Source organism: Canis aureus, chromosome 20 (assembly GCF_053574225.1).
Source record: "Canis aureus isolate CA01 chromosome 20, VMU_Caureus_v.1.0, whole genome shotgun sequence".
Lineage (NCBI taxonomy): Eukaryota > Metazoa > Chordata > Mammalia > Carnivora > Canidae > Canis > Canis aureus.
In genome coordinates, this window is record NC_135630.1 from 21,606,948 (window position 1) to 21,632,610 (window position 25,663).

Genomic DNA, 25,663 nt, shown 5'->3' on the forward strand with positions numbered 1-25,663 from the left:
GAAATTTGAAAGACTGCCAGCAATAACTCTTTTCCGGACTCTTTCCAGATGCAAAGTAACTAACTCCTTCCTTTCAAGGGTAGTGTGAAGGATAGCAGCTGGGGAAAAAAATACAGTTTGACTATGGGAGGCTAGGTACAGCCAACTCCTGGTGTTTGTAATAGAGAAACTTTCAAGTTTGTTGATCCTACCAGGCATTTGGTATACCAGTCAGGTGTGCTGTGGCCTACTGCTGTTACTGTGGCTGCAGCCTTTGACATGCATGAACTCACCAGGCTGCCACTTCAGAGAATCAGGAGTAAATATGGAATGCTACAGGTAAGGTGTAGCTGAAATGGAGACTGAGTTACCCTGTAGGAGAACATAGAGCAAGTAGGCTGAATGCTTTGTGAAGTAAACAGAGTTCTTTAAACTTGTGGCATAATATGGAAGACTGCCTGCCATTGATATTTATTTTAAAAATTACAGTGTAAACAAATCTGAGTGATGGACACTAGTTACACTAGAGGATTAAAAGGAATCCTTTGAATTTTCACTTAAAATCATTAACCCTAAAATTAAAATAGTAGACTTTTGCAGTTTTTAGGTATTGTAATTATTGAAAGCAAAAGTTGCAAACAGGAAAATATTGAAGTATACCTCTACCAATCAAGAAAGGAACTGAATGGGGGATCCCTGGGTAGCTCAGCGGAATAGCGCCTGCCTTTGGCCCAGGGTGCGATCCTGGAGTCCAGGGATCGAGTCCCATATTGGGCTCCCGGCATGGAGCCTGCTTCTCCCTCTGCCTGTGTCTCTGCCTCTCTCTCTCTCTCACTCTCTCTCTCTGTCTATCATAAATAAATAAATAAATCTTTAAAAAAAAAAAGAAAGGAACTGAATGTACTTCACTATAGGGCACAGACATTATAAAAGACTTAGTTTTCAAATTCTTAATTGTAAAAAAAAAATTGTGATTGTGCTTTGGTGCTTTGGAGCACTTAAACTTGTGAGGAGAATCTTTTCATAGAGCTTCTGTTTTTCAGTGAATAAAATTATATTTTGTATCTAACTGGATTAAAAATGAGAAGACCCATAATTTTGCAGTATCTAAATTTGGTTGCAACTATCAAAATAAACATAAAGCAAATATATATGATGAGCTTTGTCTTGTAAAAGTATTTGTTGAATTATGTTACTCTGAGGTTGAAAAAAGAACACTCCTATGGAAAGATTTGGGCTGAAAACTGTGCATTTCAATAAAAAGACATTTAAATTGAGAATATATTTTATTTATTAGAGTTTGCTTTGAACTTACTAGGTACCTCAGCACTTACAGAGAAAATTTTCAATTGAAAACATCATGGTAGGGATGCCTGGGTGGCTCAGGATGTGATCCCGGTCCCGGGATCGAGTCCCACATCAGGCTCTCTGCATGGAGCCTGCTTCTCCCTCTGTCTATGTCTCTGCCTCTCTCTTTGTGTCTTTCATGAATAAATAAAACCTTTAAAAAATATATACCATGGTATACAGAGAAGCATTAATGGTGTCAATAATTTCAAATTTATTCAAATCTGAGGAAGATTTGAGGCAATTTTTATGAACAGATTAAAAATAAGGAAAACTACATTTTAAAAAAGTGCATTCTCTGGAAAAATACCAGTATGTAGTGCTAGTAAAAAAATACACTAAGAAATTGATTAATCTATGTGAATATGTACTGAGTATGCTGCTTATGCCATTTTTAGCATTCATGTAATTGATAAAAAAGCCATAAAATTTAGTGTATAAATATATATTTATGTGTTTATATATGTAACTTATATTATTGGAAAATAATATTTCAATAGAACTATTCGATATCTCCACCAAATATAATCAAATGTCCATTCAATAAATAAATATATCTAAGAATTAGGGATCCCTGGGTGGCGCAGCGGTTTGGCGCCTGCCTTTGGCCCAGGGTGTGATCCTGGAGACCCGGGATCGAATCCCACGTCAGGCTCCCGGTGCATGGAGCCTGCTTCTCCCTCTGCCTGTGTCTCTGCCTCTCTCTCTCTGTGTGACTATCATGAATAAATAAATAAAATCTTTAAAAAAAATATATATATATATATCTAAGAATTAAAGAATTTTAATTAATTTTATTGTTTCTCTTTTTTTGTTCTCAAAAAATGTCCTGGTTAGATTGGTAAATAGGCCCACTAAGTGTAAACACATGAACATACACATATATATTAGATATATGCATGTGCACATGTCTAATATATATATGTGTGTGTGTGTATATATATATAGTTTTTTTTCCTCCCCAACAATGGAGATCTCAGCTTTTGGTGAGAGAGATTTAAAGGCAGCAATATGGTTTAGAGGAGGTGGAAAAAACAAAAAAACATCATTTTTGGATGGATATTTCAAAAGAAAAGTAGGCTAAAATAATTCTGTTTCCTTTGCCCTGCAATAGTTCCCCAGATTTTAAGAAATTATCTTCATCCAGCCACAGTCGTGTATAACCCATCACTAAGTTCAGCACAATGCCAGGTAGTTGGAAGCTTCAAGTAAGTAATTATGGAATGAAAGAACAAACGGGCTTTACAAGCAGGGAACCTTGCTAAGTGTTGGGAATGCAAAGCTGTGTAGGGCATAGTCCCTCCTCTTCAGAAATGTTTCTATTCGGGAAAGCAAAAAAGCCATAAAAGTGAAATGTGAAATAAACTTTAAAGCCAAAAAATTCCAAACAAGTCTGAAAATTAATTACAGCTCAGTTATTGCTGATGCATTTCAAGTAGTATTCTGAGATAATTATCATAAATATAAATATAAATATAAATATAAATATAAATATATATATATATATATATATATATATATATATATATATATATATATATAGGAATCCCTGGGTGGCTCAGCAGTTTAGCGCCTGCCTTTATTTAGCCCAGGGTGTGATCCTAGAGTCCAAGGATCGAGTCCCACATTGGGCTCCCTGCATGGAGCCTGCTTTTCCCTCTGCCTGTGTCTCTGCCTCTCTCTCTCTATGTCTCTCAGGAATAAATAAATAAAATCTTAAAAAAGAAAAATTGGCCCACTAAACCAAGTTTCCGTAACTTCTCTCTGTACGGGGCAGAAATTATTTCAATTATTATATTAGCAAGTAGTTTAATGGAAATGCTAGTACGATGCACATATTTATAATTTTTTTCTCTAAACATAAATTACAGCCATGAAATTGAAGGAGTCGAAGACTATAAAGCTTCGTGGCGAACAAGCTAAGTGGTAATTAAAATGGCGTATTAAGCAAATGCAAATCAAAATTGTATTTTTAAAAAAAAAATCAAGTTTCAGCTCTCGAATTCTGGAGAATTTAAATCTTCTGCCTTTCTTGCTTGTGCTTTGGAATAGAACCTCAGGATTCACACACACACACACAATGAATTAAATAGTAAGATCAGAAAAAAAAATTAAAAAATAAAAAATAAATAAATAAATAGTAAGATCAGGGGATCCCTGGGTGGCTCAGCGGTTTGGCGCCTGCCTTTGGCCCAGGGCGCGACCCTGGAGTCCCGGGATCGAGTCCTGCGTTAGGCTCAGCCTGCTTCTCCCTATGTTTCTGCCTCCCCCTCTCTCTCTCTATCATGAATAAATAAATCTAAAATAAGAATAAATAAATACTAAGATCAGCAAGCTGCAAATGGATATTCCTAACCAGGAATAAACAGAGCGCAAGGCTAAGCCGAAGCGCAATCTATTCGGTTATATGTTTTTCTAGTTAACTGTGATAGCTGTACTTTGGAATTCCAGGAAAAAAAGAAAAAAGAAAAAAAGAAACAGATGGCTGGCCGGTTTAGTATTTGGGAAATAAATATTCAAATTAATGGAGAATGGGAGAAGGAGAGCTCGCGGCTCCAGCGTCAATAATAAAACAATGAAGATAGCGCGTTTTCCGCTCGGTCGGTCGCCGCACACCCACGTTCCCAGCACAAATGCGGCCTCCGGGGACTGCCCAGCCGGGTGACCTCGACCGTGGACTCTCCCCGCGGCGGCGCCCGTCCCGGGGGGGGGGGGGGGGGCTGACAGCAGACCCCGACTCCTGCCGCCTCCACCTGGCGGAGGCCGCGTCCCTGCCACCAAGCGGGTGGGGAGGCCGCCCTGCACCCGCCTGTACTTTTCAATCTTACGATAGTCTTCCCGGTTCTCGCCCGGCTCCCTTCCGTCCCGGACTGAGCGAGTAAAAGGCGCCCCGGGAATTTCAGGGATTGCAAGGGAGCCCGGGCGATCGGGGCGGGGAGGTGGCCTTCCGGGACGAGGGGTGTAAGGAGCTGCCAGCCGCAAGCCCCCAGCTCAGCTCCCATCCCGGGGCGGCCAGGGCGCCCCCCCCCAGCCCGCGAGCCCCTCCGGCCTGGAAGACAAAGAAAGGCTCGGGGCCGAGCGGTGACGGGGTGGGTGGGAGCGGCGACTCGCGTGAGCCCCGGGACGTGAGAACGCAGCCCCCGCCCCCCGAGAGGCGGGGCCCCAAGGCCACCCCCGAGAAAGGTCGTCCCGCGACGCCGGCAGCGGGGTCCGGGCGCCCGCACACGCCCGGGCACAGGCGGCGGCGGCGGCAGCGCGGGGGGGAGGAGCCGGCGGGCGAAGAAAGGCCGCGCGGGCGGCGGGGGCGGGGCCTGCGCGGGGGCGGGGCGGCGGGTGGGCGGGGCCTGCGCGGGGGCGGGGCGGGGCCTGGGCGGGGCGGAGCCGGCCGCGTCCCGGGCTGCCTGAGACAGTCACTGCCCTGGCGGCGGCGGCGGCGGCGGCGGCGGCGGTTGGCCGGTGGGGGCTGGGAGGAGCTCGACCGAGGCTGCCGGGGCAGCTGGAACTGGCCGTCGCCGGGGGCCAAGCGGGGGATCTGGAGCCGAGAGCGAGCCCCGGGCCGGGCGGAGGACGCGGCTGCAGCTGGAGCCCGGGGAGCGCTGGCGGCCGCGGATTCTCGGAGGAGCAAGTGTCTGGGGCTCGGCGGCGGCGGCGGCGGCGGCGGAGGTAACCGAGGGGCGGCAGCGGCGGCACGGGCCAGGCCCCTCCTCGGCTCGGGGGCTCGGGGGCTCGGGGGCTCGGGGGCTCGGGGGCTCGGGCGCTCGGGCTGTGGCTGGGCTCGAACCTGACTCCCCGCCCGCGCCTCTGCAGCCCTTCGGCCGCAGACCCCACTTCTCCCCCTGGTTCTGCCCCGGGGGGTCGGGCGGGGGCGGCGACCCCTCCTGGGATCCGCGAGGACGTCGGGCACCCCTCCCCCCCCCAGACACACCCCAAAATCTCGGGGCGGGGCGGGGTGTTGGGGCGTTCCCAGCCCTCTGGAAGGGAAGAGGTGCGTGGCCTCCCCGAGGTGGCCCCCCTGCGGCTCCTGGCGGCCGCGCCATCCCGAGGTGGTTCCCGTCCCTGGGAATCCCGGAGTTCCTTTTGTCTGTCAGCTGGAAGCAGAGGCCGGAGCCGTAGGCACCCCCCTCCCGCGCCCCCCAGCCCCGAAGCGCCCCGCTCCTCCCCGGCAGCCTTTTCTCGGGCCACTGCCGTAGGTTGCATCCCTCGGCCCCATCCGAACCCTTCATCTTGAGCGCGGAGGAAGGACGGACGGACGGACTCCCCTCACACTCGTAGTTAGATGTGTCATTCATGGAAGATCATCCCCAGCCTCCCCTCAAGAAAAAAAAAAAAAAAAAAAAAATTTTTTTTTTTTTTTCTCCCTCCCTTCCCCATTCCCCTCCAGCCGCAGCCCGGGTAAGGATCCCCTAGATTTTGCGAACTATCAACAAAAGAAGTGTGACTTAGGCGAGTAAACAGAGCCCTTGACTGGCTGGACTGTGCAGTGTAATAGAGCTTCCTTTAACTGGCGCTGTTCTACCAACCTAGTCGGAAGGACCTTTTGGGCCAAGAGTTAAGGATGTTACTGTGTGTGCATAAAGCCCCCTTTTTTTTTTGTTTTGTTTTTTTTGTTCTTCCTACAGTAAGTTTACAAACAACAACAACAACAAAAATCTAGGGTAACGATTGAAATGTAAGCTGTTTGGGAAGCATAACCGTAGAGGAAGGAAAATGTAATTATGATTCTGGGCGGGGGGAGTAATTGTCCAACTTTTTGAAAGTGCCAAAGATTAAGTATATGGGTTTTTTTTTTTGGAAGCATATGGATCTTTGGGATTATTTTAAGTGGCAGATTGTATCCTTTGTAAGCTTCTAAGTAAATAAGCTCTTAACATTACAATATTTTGCCCTAAGATCTATTTTGGTTACTTGTGGAAATGTTGATTTTTCCCAGGCATCTTGAACCTAGAAAACCTGTGAACAGGTTCCTTAAGAATCTACCCTCTTGAAAAGTGCATTTGAGGAATGCTTTGGATTATGAAGGCCTGTCATTTCTGCCACATAAAAAGCCATAATCTGAAACAGTTTCCTCGCTGGCAGTTGCCCAGAGGCCTGAAACTGGCAAGGTCTAATAGTTGGAGCCACTGTCCTTCCACAAGAAATATAGAGCTACCTACCTATCTGCTGTATGCGCGTAATCTATTTGATGGCATTTACTATAACGGACATATTTTCTGCATCTAATTTTCAGATACAGAGTTAACACTTCGAATCTGGAGAAGCATTTTGTACAAATTGAAAGATTGGGCATTCTCTTTAGTTTTCCAGATGTATTGTCTCATCTGTACACTTGAAACATCCACAATCACATAAACTCCAGACATAACCATGGAGTTATGTGACCCATCAAGATTTAGGGAAAGTATTGCCATGCTTTGGAACCAGGCAATTTTCTACCAGTTCAACAGTTAAACTAATATATTCTCTGCTGATAATCAAGAGTAAAGAGCCAAATAAAGTCATGCACATTCAGTTGGCAAGTGGCATCTGTGGCTATTGAGTTTTACTGTAACTCGTTATGTATCATTCAAAGTCAACTTAATATGCAAGTTATGTCCTAATGGATGTAAAGACCTGTGTTGATGTATCCAGGATCTAGCAGATGTTGAAGATAAGGAACCTATTATGACTAATCCTTGGGAAGAGAAAGTCTGCAAAATGGCTCAAACGAGTTTACTGCAGGGGAAGCAGTTTTACTGTAGGGAGTGGGTTTTCCACAAGCTTCAGCATTGCCTCCAGGAGAAAACTAACTGCTGCAATAGTGCTGTCAACACACCATCCCTTGTAATGAATTCTGGGAATAATGCTAGTGTTGTCTCTGGAAAAGGAGCTGCCTGGGGTGTGTTGTTGGTAGGAGGGCCTGGCAGTGGCAAGACAGCCCTATGCACTGAGCTGTTGTGGCCAAGTTCACCTACAAGCTTGCAGAGAGGTTTACATCGACAGGCTTTGGCCTTTCATTTCTGCAAAGCCCAAGACTCTGACACTTTGTGTGTTGGAGGGTTTATTAGAGGTCTAGTTGCCCAGATCTGCCGCAGTGGACTACTCCAAGGATATGAGGATAAACTAAGGGATCCAGCAGTCCAAAGCCTCTTACAGCCTGGAGAATGTGAAAGGAACCCAGCTGAAGCATTTAAAAGGTAACAATAAGAATGCCCTGATGTTGTGGTTTCTAAGCAAAAATTCACAGTTTTCTAGATTCTCTCTTTTTTTTTTTGAGTTTTTTTAGTGGTTTTTTTTTTTTTTTTTTTTTTTTGTGGGGTACCTGTACTACCTCTGTATTTGGGGGTAATCTGTAGTTGAAATACACATGTCTACTTTGAGTATTGAAAGAAACAGAATTTAAGCTTTGTGTTGCATAGGATATGGATTAAAAGTATGTCTTTTATTTTACTTGTTTAATAACAGAATGTGAAACACTGTTGAAATTTAATTTTTTTAAACTTATGAATATTATTTATTTACTTTTCTACTGTTATCTATAACTGGTGAGGGCTATATGTTCTTATGGTAGAGAAAACCATTTAGCTGCCTGAAAGTGGGCTACGTTTTCGGGGAGAGCGAACTGAATATGATGCTGAATTTAAAGGAACTTTCAGCATAGAATCTACTATCTTTTTTGCTTATAGTATTATTATTTCTCTAAGACAAGTTCTCTTTGAAAGAGATCATTGACCATTGAGAATCTGCAGAAAATCTGTGTTTTGGGATTTATTCCCCTATCAAGTAAACAAAGTTAAGTGGTACTTTTAAATATGTGATATTTATAAAATAATGAAAATCTGGCATAATTTTAGTATTTGTAGTGGTCAATATGAAAAACAACTTTTCCCTAACCTCAATTAAGCATTTTCCCATAGGTAAATCAATTGGTCTCAGAAGTGAGCAAGTTGCTTTTTAGAGTTGTTGTAGATCCAAAGTGTATTCAAGAAAATGTGATTCCTTGAGAATAATTCTTTGCATATCACCCGTCTCTGCTCATTGTAGAAGAAGCAGGCAAATTGTTATTTTTGTGCTTGCTATTGCCTCACTGCTACTTGCATTACCCATTTTCCATAGACTTTTATCCCTGCACGGTAAATAGTTCTTAGCAGGCAAGAGTTTGTTCCCTAAAGCGGCAGGTATACCATGTGGTGGAGATTAGCATACCTGTGTGTGTGTGTGTGTGTGTGTGTGACCAAATGTCCATCTGTTTCTCTGTGTGTCCCTTAGAGTCATTGAAACAGGATTTGAATCGCTATGAAAGGAGTGATTTTTTTTATGATGTCCTCAGATTTAATGGCATTAAATCTATTCATTTTTAAGTGATAATTGAAAATACTAATAATATAGCAAACACTATGTGTCAGTGTTCTAAATGATTTACAAATATTGTTCCGTAATTTTCATAGCAATCCTGTGAGATAGGTGCTGTGATTACTCCCACTTCATGGATGAGGAAGCCAAGGCACAGGAAGCTTAAGTAGCTTGTTTAAGGTTACAGGCTAGTCAGTGGCAGAGCTAGGATTTGAAGCATGTGTGTATGTGCACATGTTTGTAGTCATAGAAACTCTTTGAAGGACTCGAGGGGGAGAGTAGATTGGAAGTTTGTGGAGGACAGGGGTGTGTGTCACAGTTGTGATTTTGAGTGTAGGTTTCAGATTACTCATATAAGTGATGTGTAGTAGTAATCTGGAATGATCTTTATGGATAGTGGTATATGAATTTAAACATGGGACAGGTATATTAAAGTCACCCAAAGGGAGGTATCTTTGAGAGGTGTGATATTTTTGCAGTTTTTAATGTATAATTGTAATTCAATAAAACTCAGGGCAAATCTGCTATCTTTTCCTGTTAGCCACCAACATCAGGGTTAAAACTATTAGATCATTTTTAAGTAACAAGTAAATCTGATAGGTGATACTGGTGCACAAATATGAAATACCAGGTTCAGTGGACAGTTTTAAAAATGGAATCACTGTGAATGGAACCAGTAGTGTAGTCCTTAATATATAAAACTCTACTTTATAAGATACTTAAAATCTCTGTATATCAACAGCTCTTTTCCAATGGACTTTCTACTTTCTCTGATGATCCTAACACTAGTTGAAGAGCTGAATTTTCATTTTTTATAATGTGATTTCTTGTAAGTTATGTGGATTTAACATATTAGTGTTTCAAAGAACTTAGCTAAGTTGAATTTATTAGTCCAACTAAATTAAGCAGTTTTACAGTTTATTCTCTTAGAATTCATATGTAAATTTCTAACGTCTTTAAAAATTTTAAATCATGTCTGATAACTCTATATTTTTGCTGTATTTTGATTTTGAGCATATCATTCTGTATGGTAGCATAGATTTTTCTGAAAAAGGTCCTTATACTCAGATGGTCCCCCTATTTTTTTCCCTGTGTGACTTTTAACTAATTGAAGGGAAATAAGCAATTAGAGCTATATGTAAAAACCACACCAGTCCTGATTTTCTGATTGGCAGAAGGAACTAATCACTTTGTATTCCTAATCTGTATTTTGATAGAGGAAGCATAGCCTTTTTATTTGGACCATTTTGGTGCTCTTAATCTCTTCCTAGATTTTTCAAAAACCTGGGTCACTTTCTTTCTTCATCATTAAAGTAATTAATCAAATAAATTAGATGACTCTGGTATTGTAACAACTGTTTATGATGATTTATAGAGTACATTTCCTTTAAGACTGTGAAGCTCTAATATAACCGTAGTCAATTGCAAATATGACAATGCAGTTCATAGTTAAAGAGAAATATTTTTGCATTAGATGATCTAAGCCTTTACTTTTTAGACAGAGTGAAGATTTTATTTTAAGTTTATTGGTGATTGATTGGTTAAATAAGTCCTTTAGAGCATTTTAATAGGAATTGATTTTATTTAGGCAGGGAGAAATGTAATTTAACAGGTAAACAATCACTGTTTTCAAGAAGTTATAATATTTTAAGCGAGACAGAGATCAAAGCATATTATAATATGCTTTTGAAAAAAATTAAGGGTAGCCCTGGTGGCTTAGTGGTTTAGCGCCGCCTGCAGCCCAGGGTGTGATCCTGGAGACCCGGGATCGAGTCCCACGTCAGGCTCCCTGCATGGAGCCTGCTTCTCCCTCTGCCTGTGTCTCTGCCTCTCTTTCTCTCTCTCTCTCTCATTCTGTGTCTTTAATAAATAAATAAAATCTTTAAAAGAAAAAAATTAAAAACCAGTTTTGTATTGTTCCTTTTTAAACATCTAACACTTAATAATATTGATAGTTTAATATATTCACGTATGAAACAATTTAATAGTAATAGAAAATTGATAAAAATCTTAGTTCTTCACAGATTTCACAAAGTTGGGGGAATTGCAGAGAAGCGATTTATTATTGAATGCATTTTTATACACTTTCTGCAATTTACTTCCTAAATTTTTCCCTAGTTTTTATCTTCAATAATACTAGATAGAATATGTAATACCACAAAAAAAAAAAACTTCTTACGTGAAGTCATACACCTACATGGTAACTTGTTAATTACTGGTCTATTGAAATCCTTTTTCCTATGTGATAATAAAAATAAGATGGGGGATCCCTGAGTGGCGCAGCAGTTTGGCGCCTGCCTTTGGCCCAGGGCATGGTCCTGGAGTCCCGGGATCGAGTCCCACATCAGGCTCCCTTCATGGAGCCTGCTTCTCCTCTGTGTCTCTGCCTCTCTGTGTCTCTCATGAGTAAATAACTAAAATCTTAAAAAAAAAAAAAAAAAAGAGGAATGTTATTTTACTCTAGTTAAATGCTGCTTTCTTTCCTTTCTGTCATAATATAGTATCTTGATTTTTAGATTTAGTTGTCACAAAATTTCTTCTGATATTCATTGATTTTTATAGCAAATATTTGAGTCTTTTGTGTTTTAAGCACAGTTCAGCTGGAGATACTTCTTGAGAACCTTCTGTGTGTTAGGTCGAATTCAGCTGTACATAAATCAGTGAATAGAACAGACAAAATGCCCTGCCTTCATGGAGCTTAAGTTCTTACGATAAAAGTTATTGGTATAAAGGGAAATAATATTTGGGGTAAATACTTGTTCGAGTGTTCATGAAACACTTGAATGTTTTAACACTAGCTGCAAAGAGTTATATGATCTGCTAAAGGGAATGATGGATGAAGACCCCTTAATTTATTTTTTTCCCTTTTCCCTGTTTCTCTTTTAATTGGTTAAAGTGCAAAGCTTTTGTTGCTATATTTAGATTTTTTTTCTCATTTCTGTTGATGAAACTAAGTTAATGACAATTACATTTTTATTTGAGAATTAGAGACTGATTTCTTTTTTCTTTTTTTTGCCTTTTTCCCTTTGCCAGTTTTGCCTTTTCAGCCTCTTTTTGGAAAACTTTGTATATTTTGTATATTTTCTAAAGTTAGTGTTACAGTTCCCTGGCAGTCATAAAACTGTAAAACAAATCTCAGTTATTTTTGACAGAAGTATCAAGATATCTAAGTTAGGAAATGTGAGAAGGAGTGTGGTAGTTTCAGATCTTGTGACTGGTTTAGAGGCAGAAATGAATGAATGTGGTTATTTCATTCAACCAGAAACTCCTTTCTGAACCTTCCTGTCATGGTCCTTGAACCCAAGGGTGTTCTTGGCAATTTAGATGGATGTGTGCTAGGAAATACAAATTTTTGTTCCTGGTAGATCTCATTCTGTAATTTTTATTTTTAATTAACAATCTACAGGACCAGGTATGAGTTTTCTATGTGTTATATCAATTTTCCTGAGTAAAAGAATTTTGTTCTGTGCGATGTGCAAATGGAATAAAATTGTGATGAAGAATTAGGATGACTGACTCTAAACTTTGAGAGTTTAGCAGAAAAACATGTGTTAGTAGTGAAATGCTTGTTAGAAAGGAATTGAAGGGATCTCTGGGTGGCACAGCGGTTTAGCGCCTGCCTTTGGCCCAGGGCGCGATCCTGGAGACCCGGGATCGAATCCCACGTCGGGCTCCAGGTGCATGGAGCCTGCTTCTTCCTCTGCCTGTGTCTCTGCCTGTCTCTCTCACTGTGTGCCTATCATAAATAAATAAAAAAATTTTTTAAAAAAACACCTTTTTTTTTAAAAAAAAAAGAAAGGAATTGAAGACCAAATGACATTTGTTTACATCAGATGGGAATCCTCAAATGGTTAAGTCTTCTAATCTTTTTATTTCCTTATCTTGAACATTTATAATTTTTCACTTGTATCTCTTTAGATTTTTAGCTTCTTTATGCATGCATCTTCTGTTATCTCCTCTATTAGGCATATGCTTCTTCATGACATTATTCATGACTGATTAATTTTTTATGTTTACCATAGTGCTTTGAACAGCACTTTGCATATAGTAAGTGATAAATGATTATCATTTGAATGAGTGAATAATGCTACTTACCTATCTAGAATATGTTTGAACCTAATTGAAGGACAGCTGAAGCTCTTGCAAAAGAAAGAATTGAAATGGTATATCATTTAGGTCAGTTTTCCATGCAGACCAGTCTGGTATAGTGATTATTAATTTATTAACCTGCTGTGTCTGCTCTTTAGCATGTATGAATATGGCATTAGTCCAGATAGTTTTAAGTGGTCAGATGTCTATCTTCTGTCTTAACTGGCTCCAAGTATTTTTGGCATACTCAACAAAGGGACAAGAACAGAATGAGACTGGAATGTGTGCTTCCCTCTTACTTTTGGTTTTGGGGTATTTTCAAGGCAAAATATTCCCTTTCTATTATCTGTCTTGTATAACTAATACTATTTAAAATAATTGTCATTATCCATTCCTAGCGATTATCAGATTAAAAGATCTTATAAAGTATCTTTACTGTTCATATTTTAAATAAATGAATATCATTTTCATAATCAAAATTCTATATTTCTTTTTAGTCTAAGATAGTCATTTTTCATTGAATTGTCTGTTGTTTCCAACTTTTAATCATGTTAATTTTACTTTAAGATGGACTTCCATTTATTCAAACCCGCCCATGTTCCCTTCCTAAAACCTCTTCTTTCTACCCCTGATGGATTCTTTCTCTTTTATACTTTATATCTAAGAGCCTTCCATTGATTCCCGTTCCTGGTACACCTTATCATTTTTACGAACTATTCCTTAACCTTTAGTCACTTCTGCTATAATGACATTACCTATAAAAAAAAAAGGAAAAATGACATAACCTATTGGTCCATATTTATGCTGTTTGATTTCAGCCACGTTTTTAGTTCTGCTTGGTCATTCTTTCATTTACTTCTTAGCTCAGAAATTTTTTTTTTTTTTTTTTTAGAACAGAGAGAGTAAAAGTTATGCCCTACAAATAGAATATTTTTTACCCAATTCAGGAAATTCCACACACACACACACGTCCAGATTTTTATTTGTTCTTGGAAAGAAATGGAAATTTTGACAATATTAGGTTCTCATTCTTTTGAATCAGTAATCTGGTGGAACTGAGTTAGCTGCTGTCTTTAGATGGGGCCTACATGCCCTCATTTGATTGAGTTTCCCCAACTCTATTACTCTATTCCAAGACTACTTCATTTGTCTATAAATCCAGCCTGGCCCCTACTGGCATTTTCATACAGAAACATGTTTCCTATTCCTCTGAAAAAAATATATTTTTTCAAATTTCCCACTAAATCTTCATATCTTGAATTTTTGTATGCAAATACTACTTTCACCTCATTTTTTAACTTATTGAAGTCAGACTTCTATGTATCCATAATCACAGAAAGATATTTATGCATAGTAGATTTTGAACTCATTGCTCACTCTATCTTAGCCTTAGAATTTGTTTCATTATTTGAATTTCTTCCTTTCCAAATCCCATGACTCTGTTGTTTGGTTACCCTCCCTAGAGAACCCTCTAGGTTCTAAGTATTTGTTCAACAAAGCATACTTAGGTCTTCCTTCTCTCTTTAAACACACTCCTTCAATAATTTTATTTACTTTACATGGCTTCCAATGCTCATGTCTAATATGATAGCAATGAATCTGTATCATCAGCTTTTATCCTCACTCTGATCAACGTGTATCTTTTCACTTTCTGTGTTTTTCTTTTTTTTTTCTTTTTTTTAAAGATTTTATTTGTTTATTCACGAGAGACACACAGAGAGAGGTAGAGGCAGAGACACAGGCAGAGGGAGAAGCAGGCCCCATGCAGGGAGCCTGACGTGGGACTTGATCCCGGGTCTCCAGGATCACACCCCCGGCTGAAGGCGGCGCTAAACTGATGAGCCACCAGGGCTGCCCTTTCTGTGTTTTTCAAATCATCATCTTTCTTAACATTTCTATTCATTGGCTCATTCATTTATTTCTGAAATGAATATTCTGCACCTGCTGGGTGCCTGAAATACACTCAGTGTCAGGGCTAAAGTTGTGACCCAAACAGGACACTCACCGGGTTAAGTGTGTGTGGGGAAATACTTGGAACAAATAATCACAAAAATAAATGTAAAAATGCAACTTTAACAGGTGCCAAGATGGAAGGATACATGGAAAGCATATAATATGAAACTTGATCATTATCAGAAATTCGGGGAAAACTGACTTTTTTATCTAAGTTGTTTCTTAATTATTTCCTGGACTCTTTCTACTTAAAAGTGTGATCTTAAGATCAACATTATTGGCATCACTTGGAGGTTAGTAGAAATGGAGAATCTCAGGTCTGTTGAATCTGAATATGCCTTTAAACCCATTTCCTAAGTGAATCTTGTACACATTGAAGTTTAAGAAGCACTGCCCTGAGCTTGTTTCTAGAGGTGGTTTTTTTTTTTTTTCCTATTAGTTTATTCTAAGGCATTTAATCTTTTTCTTAGAATGTTTCTTGAATCTTTTACCCTAATCTAGAATATTTATTCATCTACTCCTAGTTGATCTACTTAATTTTAGCCTCTATATCCCAATTCATTTTGTTCATAGTTTGCCAATTAACCATAGTAAAACAGTGCTTTCTTTGGGTCATTCTTCTGAGACTGTGATAACCTATACAACAAATTCAAATTTCTCTGCATATCTTTATAGCTCTTGATAATTTCATTCTGTTCCATCTAAAGTAGTATCCTGTTTCAGAAGCCTCATCAGAGCACATAAGGTCATTTGTTGTTTAAGAAACATTTTAAGCATGTAGGAGTGTTAAAGCTAGTAGGAGATGTGAAAAGTAAGAATATTCTTACTTTTCTCAGTGTTTAATGAGAACTTCATGTATGTAAAATAAAGGTATGGATTTTTTATTATATATGTTGTAGATTATTTTCTTCTTAGGTGGTTTTGTTTTGTTTTTACTTTGTTTTTAGCATGTTTGCAGTTTTAAAAAAATTTTATGAAATAAAATGGTTTCCATATAGTAGAGGCTTGAATTAATGAAGTAAATGCTTTTCTGCCCTTAAAAATATCTCTAAGGGGTATCTGACTGGGTCAGTCAGTAAAGCATTTGACTCTTGATTTCCAAGGTTGTGAGTTCAAGTCCCGTGTTGGGCATAGAGCTTACATTTTAAAAAATACATTTTTAAGTATATTCTGCTTGGTTGCCTATTTACCCTCCCGTTGATTGGTTGCCTATTTACCCTCCCGTTGTTCTCATTATGTCTTTGACCATACTATATATAATTGTCTTACTTTTTTTCAGTTTTTTTGTCTTTCGTGTTATTCTAATCTGAGAAATATTCTACTGTTATTGTTTTTTTTACTGTGTACATGCATAGTTAAATATAGCCATTGGTAATAAAATAGAATTTTAAGTGCTCATATAATTGCTTAATAAATAAGTATTAATTAGGAGAACTAATTATATCTTGCGGTTATCTAGAAGAAAGATTTGGAGCTTTCCAGAAGTTACAGACCTTTTACAATTATGACTCATGATTTGAATACATAGAAACTGTGATAGATTGATTTGTTTTTGTTCTTCATCTCTCCATGTACTCTTGGTCTTTGCTATATGATATTGCAGGTCCTTCTACCAGAGGAGAAATATACTTCTCTGACTTTTTCCGTTTGGTTCAACCATGTGAGATTTGCTTTGGCCAGTGCAATGTCAGTAGACATGATTCAAACAGAGGCTTAAAATGTGCATGAGTAGTTGGGTTTATCCTCTTTGTTTGTACTATCACCATGAGAAGGACATGTTGTGGCTAGCTTCTCGGTTCAAGGAGAATGCTAGAGGTGTGGAACCAATACTATACCACTATTGTAAAAATAGCTAGCAGTAAAAAAGCTAAGGAAATAATACTTCACGTACAAAATCCATAATTTTCATCAAAAATTTAGAAATCATTGATTCCTCAATTTGACTCATCCCCTACATTCAATCCATTAACTATTTTTGTTTTATTTCAGTGATAAAACAAATGTCTTCACCTCTATGCAGCCCCATTTCTACTACTTCTGTTCTTTCTTGCATAGACTCCTGCACTGGCCTCCCAATATGGTTTTCCTGTTGCTGTTGTTGTCCCCCTTACCTTCACAAACCAGTTGGAGTATCAGATCATATTAATTACCTGCTTAAAATCTGCCAATGGCTTCTCACTACCTTTAGAGTAAAATATAAACTTACATGATCCAGTCTTGCCTAGCGTTTGACCTCAGCTTGTACCACTTTCATCCTTATTCATTGCTCTTTATCCACATCATTACCCTTGTTATGTTCTGAAATAGGTCAAATTCCAGCCAGTAGTTCTATGTGACTACTTGCTCTGATATCACTTAGATGCCAGCTTTAATATTACCTCCTCAGAGAGCCTTTCCTTTACATCACATCTTTAAGAAGTCTCCTACCCAGTCAGTTTCTTAAATCAGATCATCACACTTTTATTTTCTTCATTCCTTAGTTTTCAGTGTCTATCATGATCTGAAATTATTTTGTGCCATTTGTTTACTTTGACTTTATGCCTACCTACTGGAATGAGCAGACTATTTACCTGTCTTGTTCCCTTTATATCTCCAGGGCATAGAATATAGTAGAGACTCAGTAACTATTTCTTGACTGAGGAATAATATATTTTAATTTAAAACATTAGGAATTTGGGGGGCAGCCCGGGTGGCTCAGCGGTTCAGCACTGCCTTCAGCCCAGGGTCTGATCCTGGAGACCCGGAATCGAGTCCCACATCGGGCTCCCTGCATGGAGCCTGCTTCTCCCTCTGCCTGTGTCTCTGCCTCTCTCTTTATCTCTCTGTGTCTCTCATGAATAAATAAATAAAATCTTAAAAAAAAAAAAAAAGGAGTCAAGTAGAGAAATAGGATCCATACAATGTGTGGACTTCAAGGCTGTTGTAAGTACAACATGTACATTTATTCATTTATTTTCACTATTAGTAGTTTGGAAGATATCAGGTCTTTTAAACAGCATAGTAATATCTAGCTTAAGATTTTAAAGTATCATGTTGGCTACTTAGTTGAGAACTAGTTTGGTGAAGGTGGAAGCAAGGCAATAAGTACTGGATTAGTGCAGTAATGGAAGTAAGAGGCAGTGGTGCTTGGACTTGGGTAGAGTGGTGGAGGTAGTGAGAATTACTGTGTTTTGATTATTTTTAAGATTGATCTGAAAGCACATTGGATGTGTGGAGTATGAAGAGAACAAAGAGAAGTAAAATTATGGTTCTGAGAAACTGGAAGAATGGGATTGCCCTTTACTGAAATGGAGAAGACTAAGGGAAACACAAGATGAGGTTTAGAGGTCTGAAGTTTGGGTTTTAATATATATTCAACATTAGATATCTAAGCAGAGAAGTTGATTCACAAGTCTAGATTCAGAAAAAAAGTTCCTGGCTGTGTATATAAATTTGGTTTTCAGTGGCATATAGATGGTACTTAAGGGCATTAATAAACTTATGTAAAAAGTGAATATAAATAGGTAAAGAGAAGATCCAAGATCTGGATATTGATATATTTCATAATTGAAAGGTTGAGAAGATATGAAGAAGAGTAGCTTAGTGTGGTAGGAGAAGACAGCCAAATCCTAGAGGAGGGGATACGGAGGTGGAAAGAGCTTCACTTAGCCTTACAACTTACACAAATAATGCAATAAATTAATTTGAGAATATAACTAGTACAAAGAAGACAGTTGAGATGCAGTGTTTAGAGTAGCAGTAGTAAGTGATGACAAAGTCTTCTTAAGACATGGTGATTAGGGAAGGTGTCCTTCAGGAGTAAAAGACATGTTTGATGTTAGAACTGAAAGGAGAGCATTGTGGCTGGAGCAAAAGGGAGAACTCAGGAATGAAACCTATGATTTTTGACTTAAGAAACTAGGGGATGGGATCCCTGGGTGGCTCAGCGGTTTAGCGCCTGCCTTTGGCCCAGGGCATGATCCTGGGAGTCCTGGGATCGAGTCCCATATCGGACTCCTTGCATGGAGCCTGCTTCTTCCTCTGCCTGTGTCTTTGCCTCTCTCTCTCTCTCTCTCTCTCTGTCTATCATGAATAAATAAATAAAATCTTTAAAAAAAAAAAAAAAGAAACTAGGGGATGATCGGGCACCAGGGTAGCTCAGTCAGTTAAGCATCTGCCTTTGGCTTTGGTCATGATTCCAAGGTCCTGAGATGGAGCCCTGTGTTGGGCGCTCTGCCCAGCAGGGAGCCTGTTTCTCCCGCCCACCCCCATATTTGTCTGCACAAGCTCTCTCTCTCTCTCTCTCTCTCTCCCCCCTCCCCCTCTTTCTGTTTCTCTCCCTCTCTTTCAAATAAATAAAATCTTATAAAAAGAAATTAGGGGATGATAAGATACATTAAGTGACATGGAGAAGGCAGGTGGAGAAGAATGTATTTGGGGGGAAAAATTGAGAGGATACTTCTTTAAACATTTAAATTTGAGATGCGTATGGGGTATCCACAGGGATAGATAGTTTGGGGGATTTTTACTTTTGAGATTTAGGTGAGGTCAAGACTAGAAAAAATAGCTTAACATTTTTAAAGCCATAAACTGGCTTCTGGTTGTAATATGATTAAGACATGGAAAATAGTACAAAAGCAAGAAAGTAAAACGATAAAAGAGCTATAAGCCCAAACCTCAATATAATATGGAAGTTAACATCAAATTGAGATGCAGACAAAACTAGCAGAACATTTATTCTTTAAAATAAGTCCATACCCTGAATATCATCAAGAGTATAAAAGCTCTTATTTGGAACCATGGAGACAGGTTAAAGACTTATGTACTAAAAGCTCCCCTGGACCCAGTTAGGCAGAAAGGAAGAACAAAGAGGGCAGAGAAGAGTGAGTCAGACATTTGGGGGTAGTTCAGGAGAGGTTTGTGGTGAGAAACCATGCCTCATGTGTGTATCCCCACAGCTTCTGGTCTTAATTGGCTGGGGAGAAGTAGAAGCTCAAAGGCCTTTTTCATGCCTGTAACTCTGAGTCATAAGGAGAATTCTTACAAGCCTGGACACTGGATACACTAACCTGCAATTGCTGGTCCAGAGGGAACTTATCTTACTGAAGAAGAGCTGTCACAGATATTTAAAAATATATCTCAGGAACAAAAGAGGAAGGAATCTGAGAAACCGAGCACAGAAAACTCTCACCGGAAAAATGTTGCCATGGAACAAAAGAAATGCGTGGCCAAACATCATATAGCCTTAATTGAAAATGTAATTAATAAGCAATTGCTGGAGTTAAACTATTACATGAAGCAGAAATAAAAGTGCTTGGAAAAGAGATGGTAAGACAACAGAATGAAATGAAATATATCCAAAGTATATATTAGGACTTACTCTGTGAAAAGGGAGATATTTCAAATCAATAGGAGAAATATAATTTCATAAATAGTTTTGGAATATCTGTGGAGCCATATGGAACAATAAATTGGAACCCTAGGTCACATCTTTATGTCAAAATTAATTTGATTAAAAAGTAAAAATAAAATATTCAAAGCTTTTGAAGAAGACATGAGGAAATGTTTTTTAAGCATAAAGTTGGGAAGTACCCTCAGAAAAGTGACATAAAACTCAGGAATCATAAAAAAAAAGCTCTGATATATTATCTACATAAAAACAAAGAAAGAAACTGCATGTTAAAAAATACCTTTAAAAGCCAAAAAGAAAAATAACATATAGTGGGTGAAAATTAGCAACAAACGTACTTCTTTAATACTAAGGCGTCCTTAAAAGAAAAATTGATAGTCTTTTGTAAAATGGGTAAAGAAATACGAAGACACAATTTAAAGAAAAAAAACTATGACTCCTAGGCATATGTGAATGTGATTGGCCTCATGATAGGCAAATGTAAACTAAGACTATAATGATGCCATTTTCTGTGCATCTGTGGAAAAATTAAACAGGCACTCTTACATAACTTTGTGAATATATATGTAAGTTTTGAGGAGAATATTTTGTCAGTTACTACCAAAGTATACACAAGTATGACCATTAACCTAGCAACTGTAATCCTAAGTAATATATTTAACAGATGTACCTTTATATTGCAAAATGATACAGAAACATGGTAGACTTAAACTGAAGTATATCAGTAATCATATTAAATATAAATTGTAAATATCCTAACTAAAATGGCAGTTGGATTGCATAAAACATGTAAGATCTAATTATATGTTGCCTTCAGTATACTTTGTATAGAAAGAGACATATAGTCTACATGAAAAAGAATGAGGAAATATATACCCTGCCAACCCTACAAAAGGAAAAGCTTACATTAATATCAAGGGATGTAAACTTTGAAGAAAAGAATATTACCAGGCATAAGAGGGGAGCATTTCATAATGATACAGTGATAAATTCCTAAAGGATGTAACAATTGTAACTGTTTATTCCTAATAACACAACTTCAAAATATCAAAATTAATACAATTGCAAGAAGAAATGGATAAATCTACATTTACATTCTGATCTTTTAACCTCTCCTTTCAGTAATTGATAGAGCAAATAAACAGCAGATCGGTAAGAACAATTGAATAATACTATCACCAAATTGACCTAATTGACATTTGTGGAACAGTCTACCCAACAAGCAGAGTACACATTCTTTTCAAGTGCCCATACAACTTTTACTAAGATAGATATATTCTGGGCCACAAAACAAATCTTAATAAATTTAAGGGCATGCCTGTTATACAAAGTATGTTATCTGATCACAGTTGAAATAAATGATGATAATAACACAACAACATAAAAAACCCTGGGAAATCCCCAAATATTTGAAAGCTATAGAGCTCACTTCTAAATAACCTATAATTGAAAGAAGGAATCAAAGGGAAATTATTTTGAGCTAGATGATATTGAAAATACTTAGAAAGGAATACACAGTATTAAAGGATCATATTAGAAGAAAAGTATGAAACAATTATTTCAGTTGCTATTATAAGAAACTAGGAAAAGAGCCAACAACCTAGAGTGAGCAAAAGCCATCAAATAATCATATCCCATCAATTTCACCTGCCAGATTTCCCTCAAATCCTTACAATATGCGCCATAATTATTAGACCCTAATGGTTAAGAGTATAGATTAGGGTGACTGACCACCTGGTTTGCCCAGGAGGTGGGGGCGAGGGGGGAGGAAGGGCAGCTAGTTTCTAGACTCCGTGCTTAAAACTTAGAAAGTCTCAGGCAAACCGGATGAATTGGCACCTTGTGTAGTTTCTGGAGTCAGTCCTTAGACTTGAATCTCTTCCTTTAACTTAGGACAAATGATTTATCCTCATGTTGCTTTGATTTCCTCATCTGGAAATGGTATTATAATAGTACCATCTTAAAGAGTTAATGTGAGAATCTGATGAGTTAATGGATATGTAAACTACTTAAAGCATATAGAACAGTGAATGAAAGTTAGCAGTGGTGCCCTCCCCTTTTTTATAAGCAGTGGCCTTCCATGTCACTCTTCCCTTGTAGACTTAACCCTGCTTCAGGCTCTCCTTCAAATATAGCCAGTTATCTTTATAAACACAAATATAAACATATCAATTTCCTGCTTAAAATACTTCAGTGGCTCATTAATACCCTAATACCCTTAGGTCATACTCCAAATTTCATAATAAAGTTTATAAAGCCCAGTATTTATGCATTGTCCTAACTCTTCTCTTCCATACTTTGTTCAGTGGTCTTTCTCTTTTCAAGACTTTGCAGGTGAGGTTGCCTCAACTAGATTTTTGGGGGAGGAAATGGGGGTTCTGTGTATTATATTATCCCTACCCTAGCTCTTTCTCCTTACGAAGCTCCTTTTTTTTTTTTTTTGTCTTCCCAAGCCCTCTCCCCTCCCTGTCCCTATCAAATGTAAGTTAGGTTGGCCTTCTGTGTACTCTCACAGCACTGTGTGTTATTTCTCAACTGGCAGTGATGATAGTACTTACTATATAATATGTTAAATACTATAATATATATATTAACTATAGTATTGGTTTTTCATCAACCTTCTTTGTTCTCCTAATACAGGAAATATATACATAAGATACAGGAAAGTAAATTTTCCCAAATTTAGCATATTCCTTCTGTCAGGGTTGCCTGGCTTCCCCTTCATTGTATTTTATTGTAAATTTATTGTAAATTTATTACAATTCCTGGAAAGTTATTTTTTTTTTATTTTTTATTTATTTATGATAGTCACACAGAGAGAGAGAGAGAGAGGCAGAGAGACCTAGGCAGAGAGAGAAGCAGAAGCAGGCTCCATGCACCGGGAGCCCGACGTGGGATTCGATCCCGGGTCTCCAGGATCGCGTCCTGGGCCAAAGGCAGGCGCTAAACCGCTGCGCCACCCAGGGTTCCCTAATTCCTGGAAAGTTATAATTGGTTCTTCAAAACTTAATTCATCTTGAGCACCTAATATTTGGATATTTCTCTGACATCCTCTGCCTTTCCTCTCTACTTCCCTTGAGTTGGTCATTTCTTATTTACCACATTAGTAATGTTACTGCTGTTTACCATAGCACTGGGAACACTGCTTTGAAGTTTCCTGTTTTCCATTCTAGACTACAACAATGTCAAGTCTTTATTTAGGATCTATTATGGGCACAGCACTATGCTAAGTCTCGGGGTACACTATCATGGGCAAAACTGACATAGTCCCTGTTTTCTTGATGCTTACAGTGAAAAGGAAGAAACAAGGATTAATGACATTGAATTAGTAAGTCTAACATTGCAAATTTGATAGTGTTATGAAAGGAATATTTAATACCGTGAAAGTGTATTATAGGGATTCAGTCTTGGGAAAGTGACTCTCAGGTTTACAGTTGAAGATTAAGGATGAATTAATTACATAAAGAGAAAAAAGCACATTTCAGGTAGAGAAAACTGCAAATGAAAAGGTCCTCATGTGATTGTATATAATAAAAGTCATTGAAAGAAGGCTAGTGTGGCTGGAGTAGTATTGTAAAAAGTTGCTCTGGCTGCAGTAGGAACCCTGGGGAGTGGCTGGAGACAAGTAACATACAGAACATACAGGAGATTTTGATAGTCCAGGTGAGAGAGAGATGATGGTGGTGTGAGTAGGGGGTTAATGTTACAGACTGAGGTGGGTTTGAGAGATTTTTGTAAAGAAATATTGATAGGACATACTGATAAATTAGATTTAAAGTTTAAGAGAGTTGTAGGAAGGATTAGCTATAAATATTTGGTATTCATAACTAAATGGATTATGTCCCTTTCAGTGCCTTATTCAGTACATGACATGCTTAAGTAAATATTTGTTGAAAATGAATGAGCATTGTTTCAGTTATGAAAATGTTACATTGATTTGCAATATAAATTATGAGTAGGAAATGCATTGTTTGTTGAATTAAACCTAATAAGTTGTCCTTTACATTGAAATTTGAACATACACCAAATGGTCCCAAATGGGATCTAGATTATAGTGATTTATCTTTGTACTATCTTTTCAAATAAAATTTGTGTGTGACACGCCAGTATAGCCTGCAGTCATTTTGTAAGAGAAAGAATGATAAAACATTTCTAAATTCTGTAGGATACTTGATATTTTCTTTCTTTCTTTTTTTTTTAAAGATTTTATTTATTTGTTCATGTGAGACACACACAGAGAGAGAGAGAGAGAGAGAGAGACACAGGCAGAGGGAGAAGCAGGTTCCATGCAGGGAGCCTGACATGGGACTCGACCGACCCCCAGTCTCCAGGATCATGCCCTGGGCTGAAGGCAGCACTCAACTGCTGAGCCACCCCGGCTGCCCGATATTTTCTTTTTATTAAAGCAGTCCCCAAACTTGTTTTCTTTTTTTCTTTATCCTTTGCAACACATTTTTACTTGGTTATAAGCAATTCAAGCTTTTTACTGGTGACTGAAAAAATCAGGAAGGGAACACTGAAATCTAGTTTCCTGACATTCCTACTGTCCTCCTTATTTTTATGCTGAATTACTGATACACGCATACTCTCTCACATATTTTAAGGTGGAAAGTGTTACTGAAAATGTGAACTATTTAGGATGAGTATTCATAAAGTGAGGAACTAAAGTTTGTACAATATTTGTATTCTAAAATTTAGTTTATTCTTAAAACATATTTATAACCTACGTTACTAATGTTTGAGTGATAAACTAAACATCATAGCCAATAATATTCAAAATGTTCATACGGGTGTGTTTTACAGATGTGTTCTTCTCCCTCTTTTGGGAATGAAGCCTCCTCAGCAAAGCCTATATCTACTTGTTGATTCTGTTGATGAAGGGTGTAACATTACTGAAGGTGAACAGACGTCTACCAGCTTATCTGGAACTGTTGCAGAACTTTTAGCTGGTCACCATGAGTTCTTTCCACCATGGCTATTGCTTCTGTGTTCCGCCCGAAAACAGAGTAAGGCTGTTACTAAAATGTTTACCGGTAAGTGTATGTTTGTTGATGTGTTACTGACATATTTCTAAATTATCTGTCTTATCTTCCGAACCATCTGTTGGCATTTTGGGGGAATCCCACATTGGTTTAATATTTAAATTTTTTTTTTTTTTGTACAGTTACTTCCTAGCCCTCTTTGTCACCAATATTTTATTCTAAATTATATAGTTTTACTTCTATTCCTCCAGATTGGCTTTAATAGCATACTTTTAAGAATTCTGTTAATGAAATAAAAAATATTAAATTTGGTTAAAACTTTTAATATAGGAGAAATTTGAAATATAAAAAGTGCTTTCTTTCCATCTATGAACATAGCATATTCCATTTATTTAAATTTTTCCTAGATTTTTCTCAGTTCTCCTTGCCTATGTCCTACATATTTCTTTCTGCTTTTCGCTGTTTTAAGTTGAAACATGGTTTTGAATTGAAATGAGTGTATTCAGAATTAAAATTTGCAGACGTATCACCAGAGAGAAGGAACATTAAGATTTTTACTGGGTCTAAATAAGTTTCATCCACTCGTATCTGAGAA

At 38.3% G+C, this 25,663-nt stretch overlaps 1 protein-coding gene across 1 annotated transcript in view; it reads left to right on the forward strand.

The window, feature by feature from the left end:
• The first annotated feature begins 4,759 nt into the window (after positions 1–4,759).
• The window catches only part of ANKRD50 (ankyrin repeat domain 50), a 31,178-nt gene continuing 10,274 nt past the window's right edge, over positions 4,760–25,663 (forward strand). Inside the window, exons 1-3 of the mRNA XM_077861112.1 lie at positions 4,760–4,989; positions 6,554–7,499; positions 24,890–25,119. Coding sequence (XP_077717238.1) covers positions 6,988–7,499; positions 24,890–25,119 — 742 coding nt within the window. The 5' untranslated portion in view covers positions 4,760–4,989; positions 6,554–6,987. The remainder of the gene's footprint in view (positions 4,990–6,553; positions 7,500–24,889; positions 25,120–25,663) is intronic.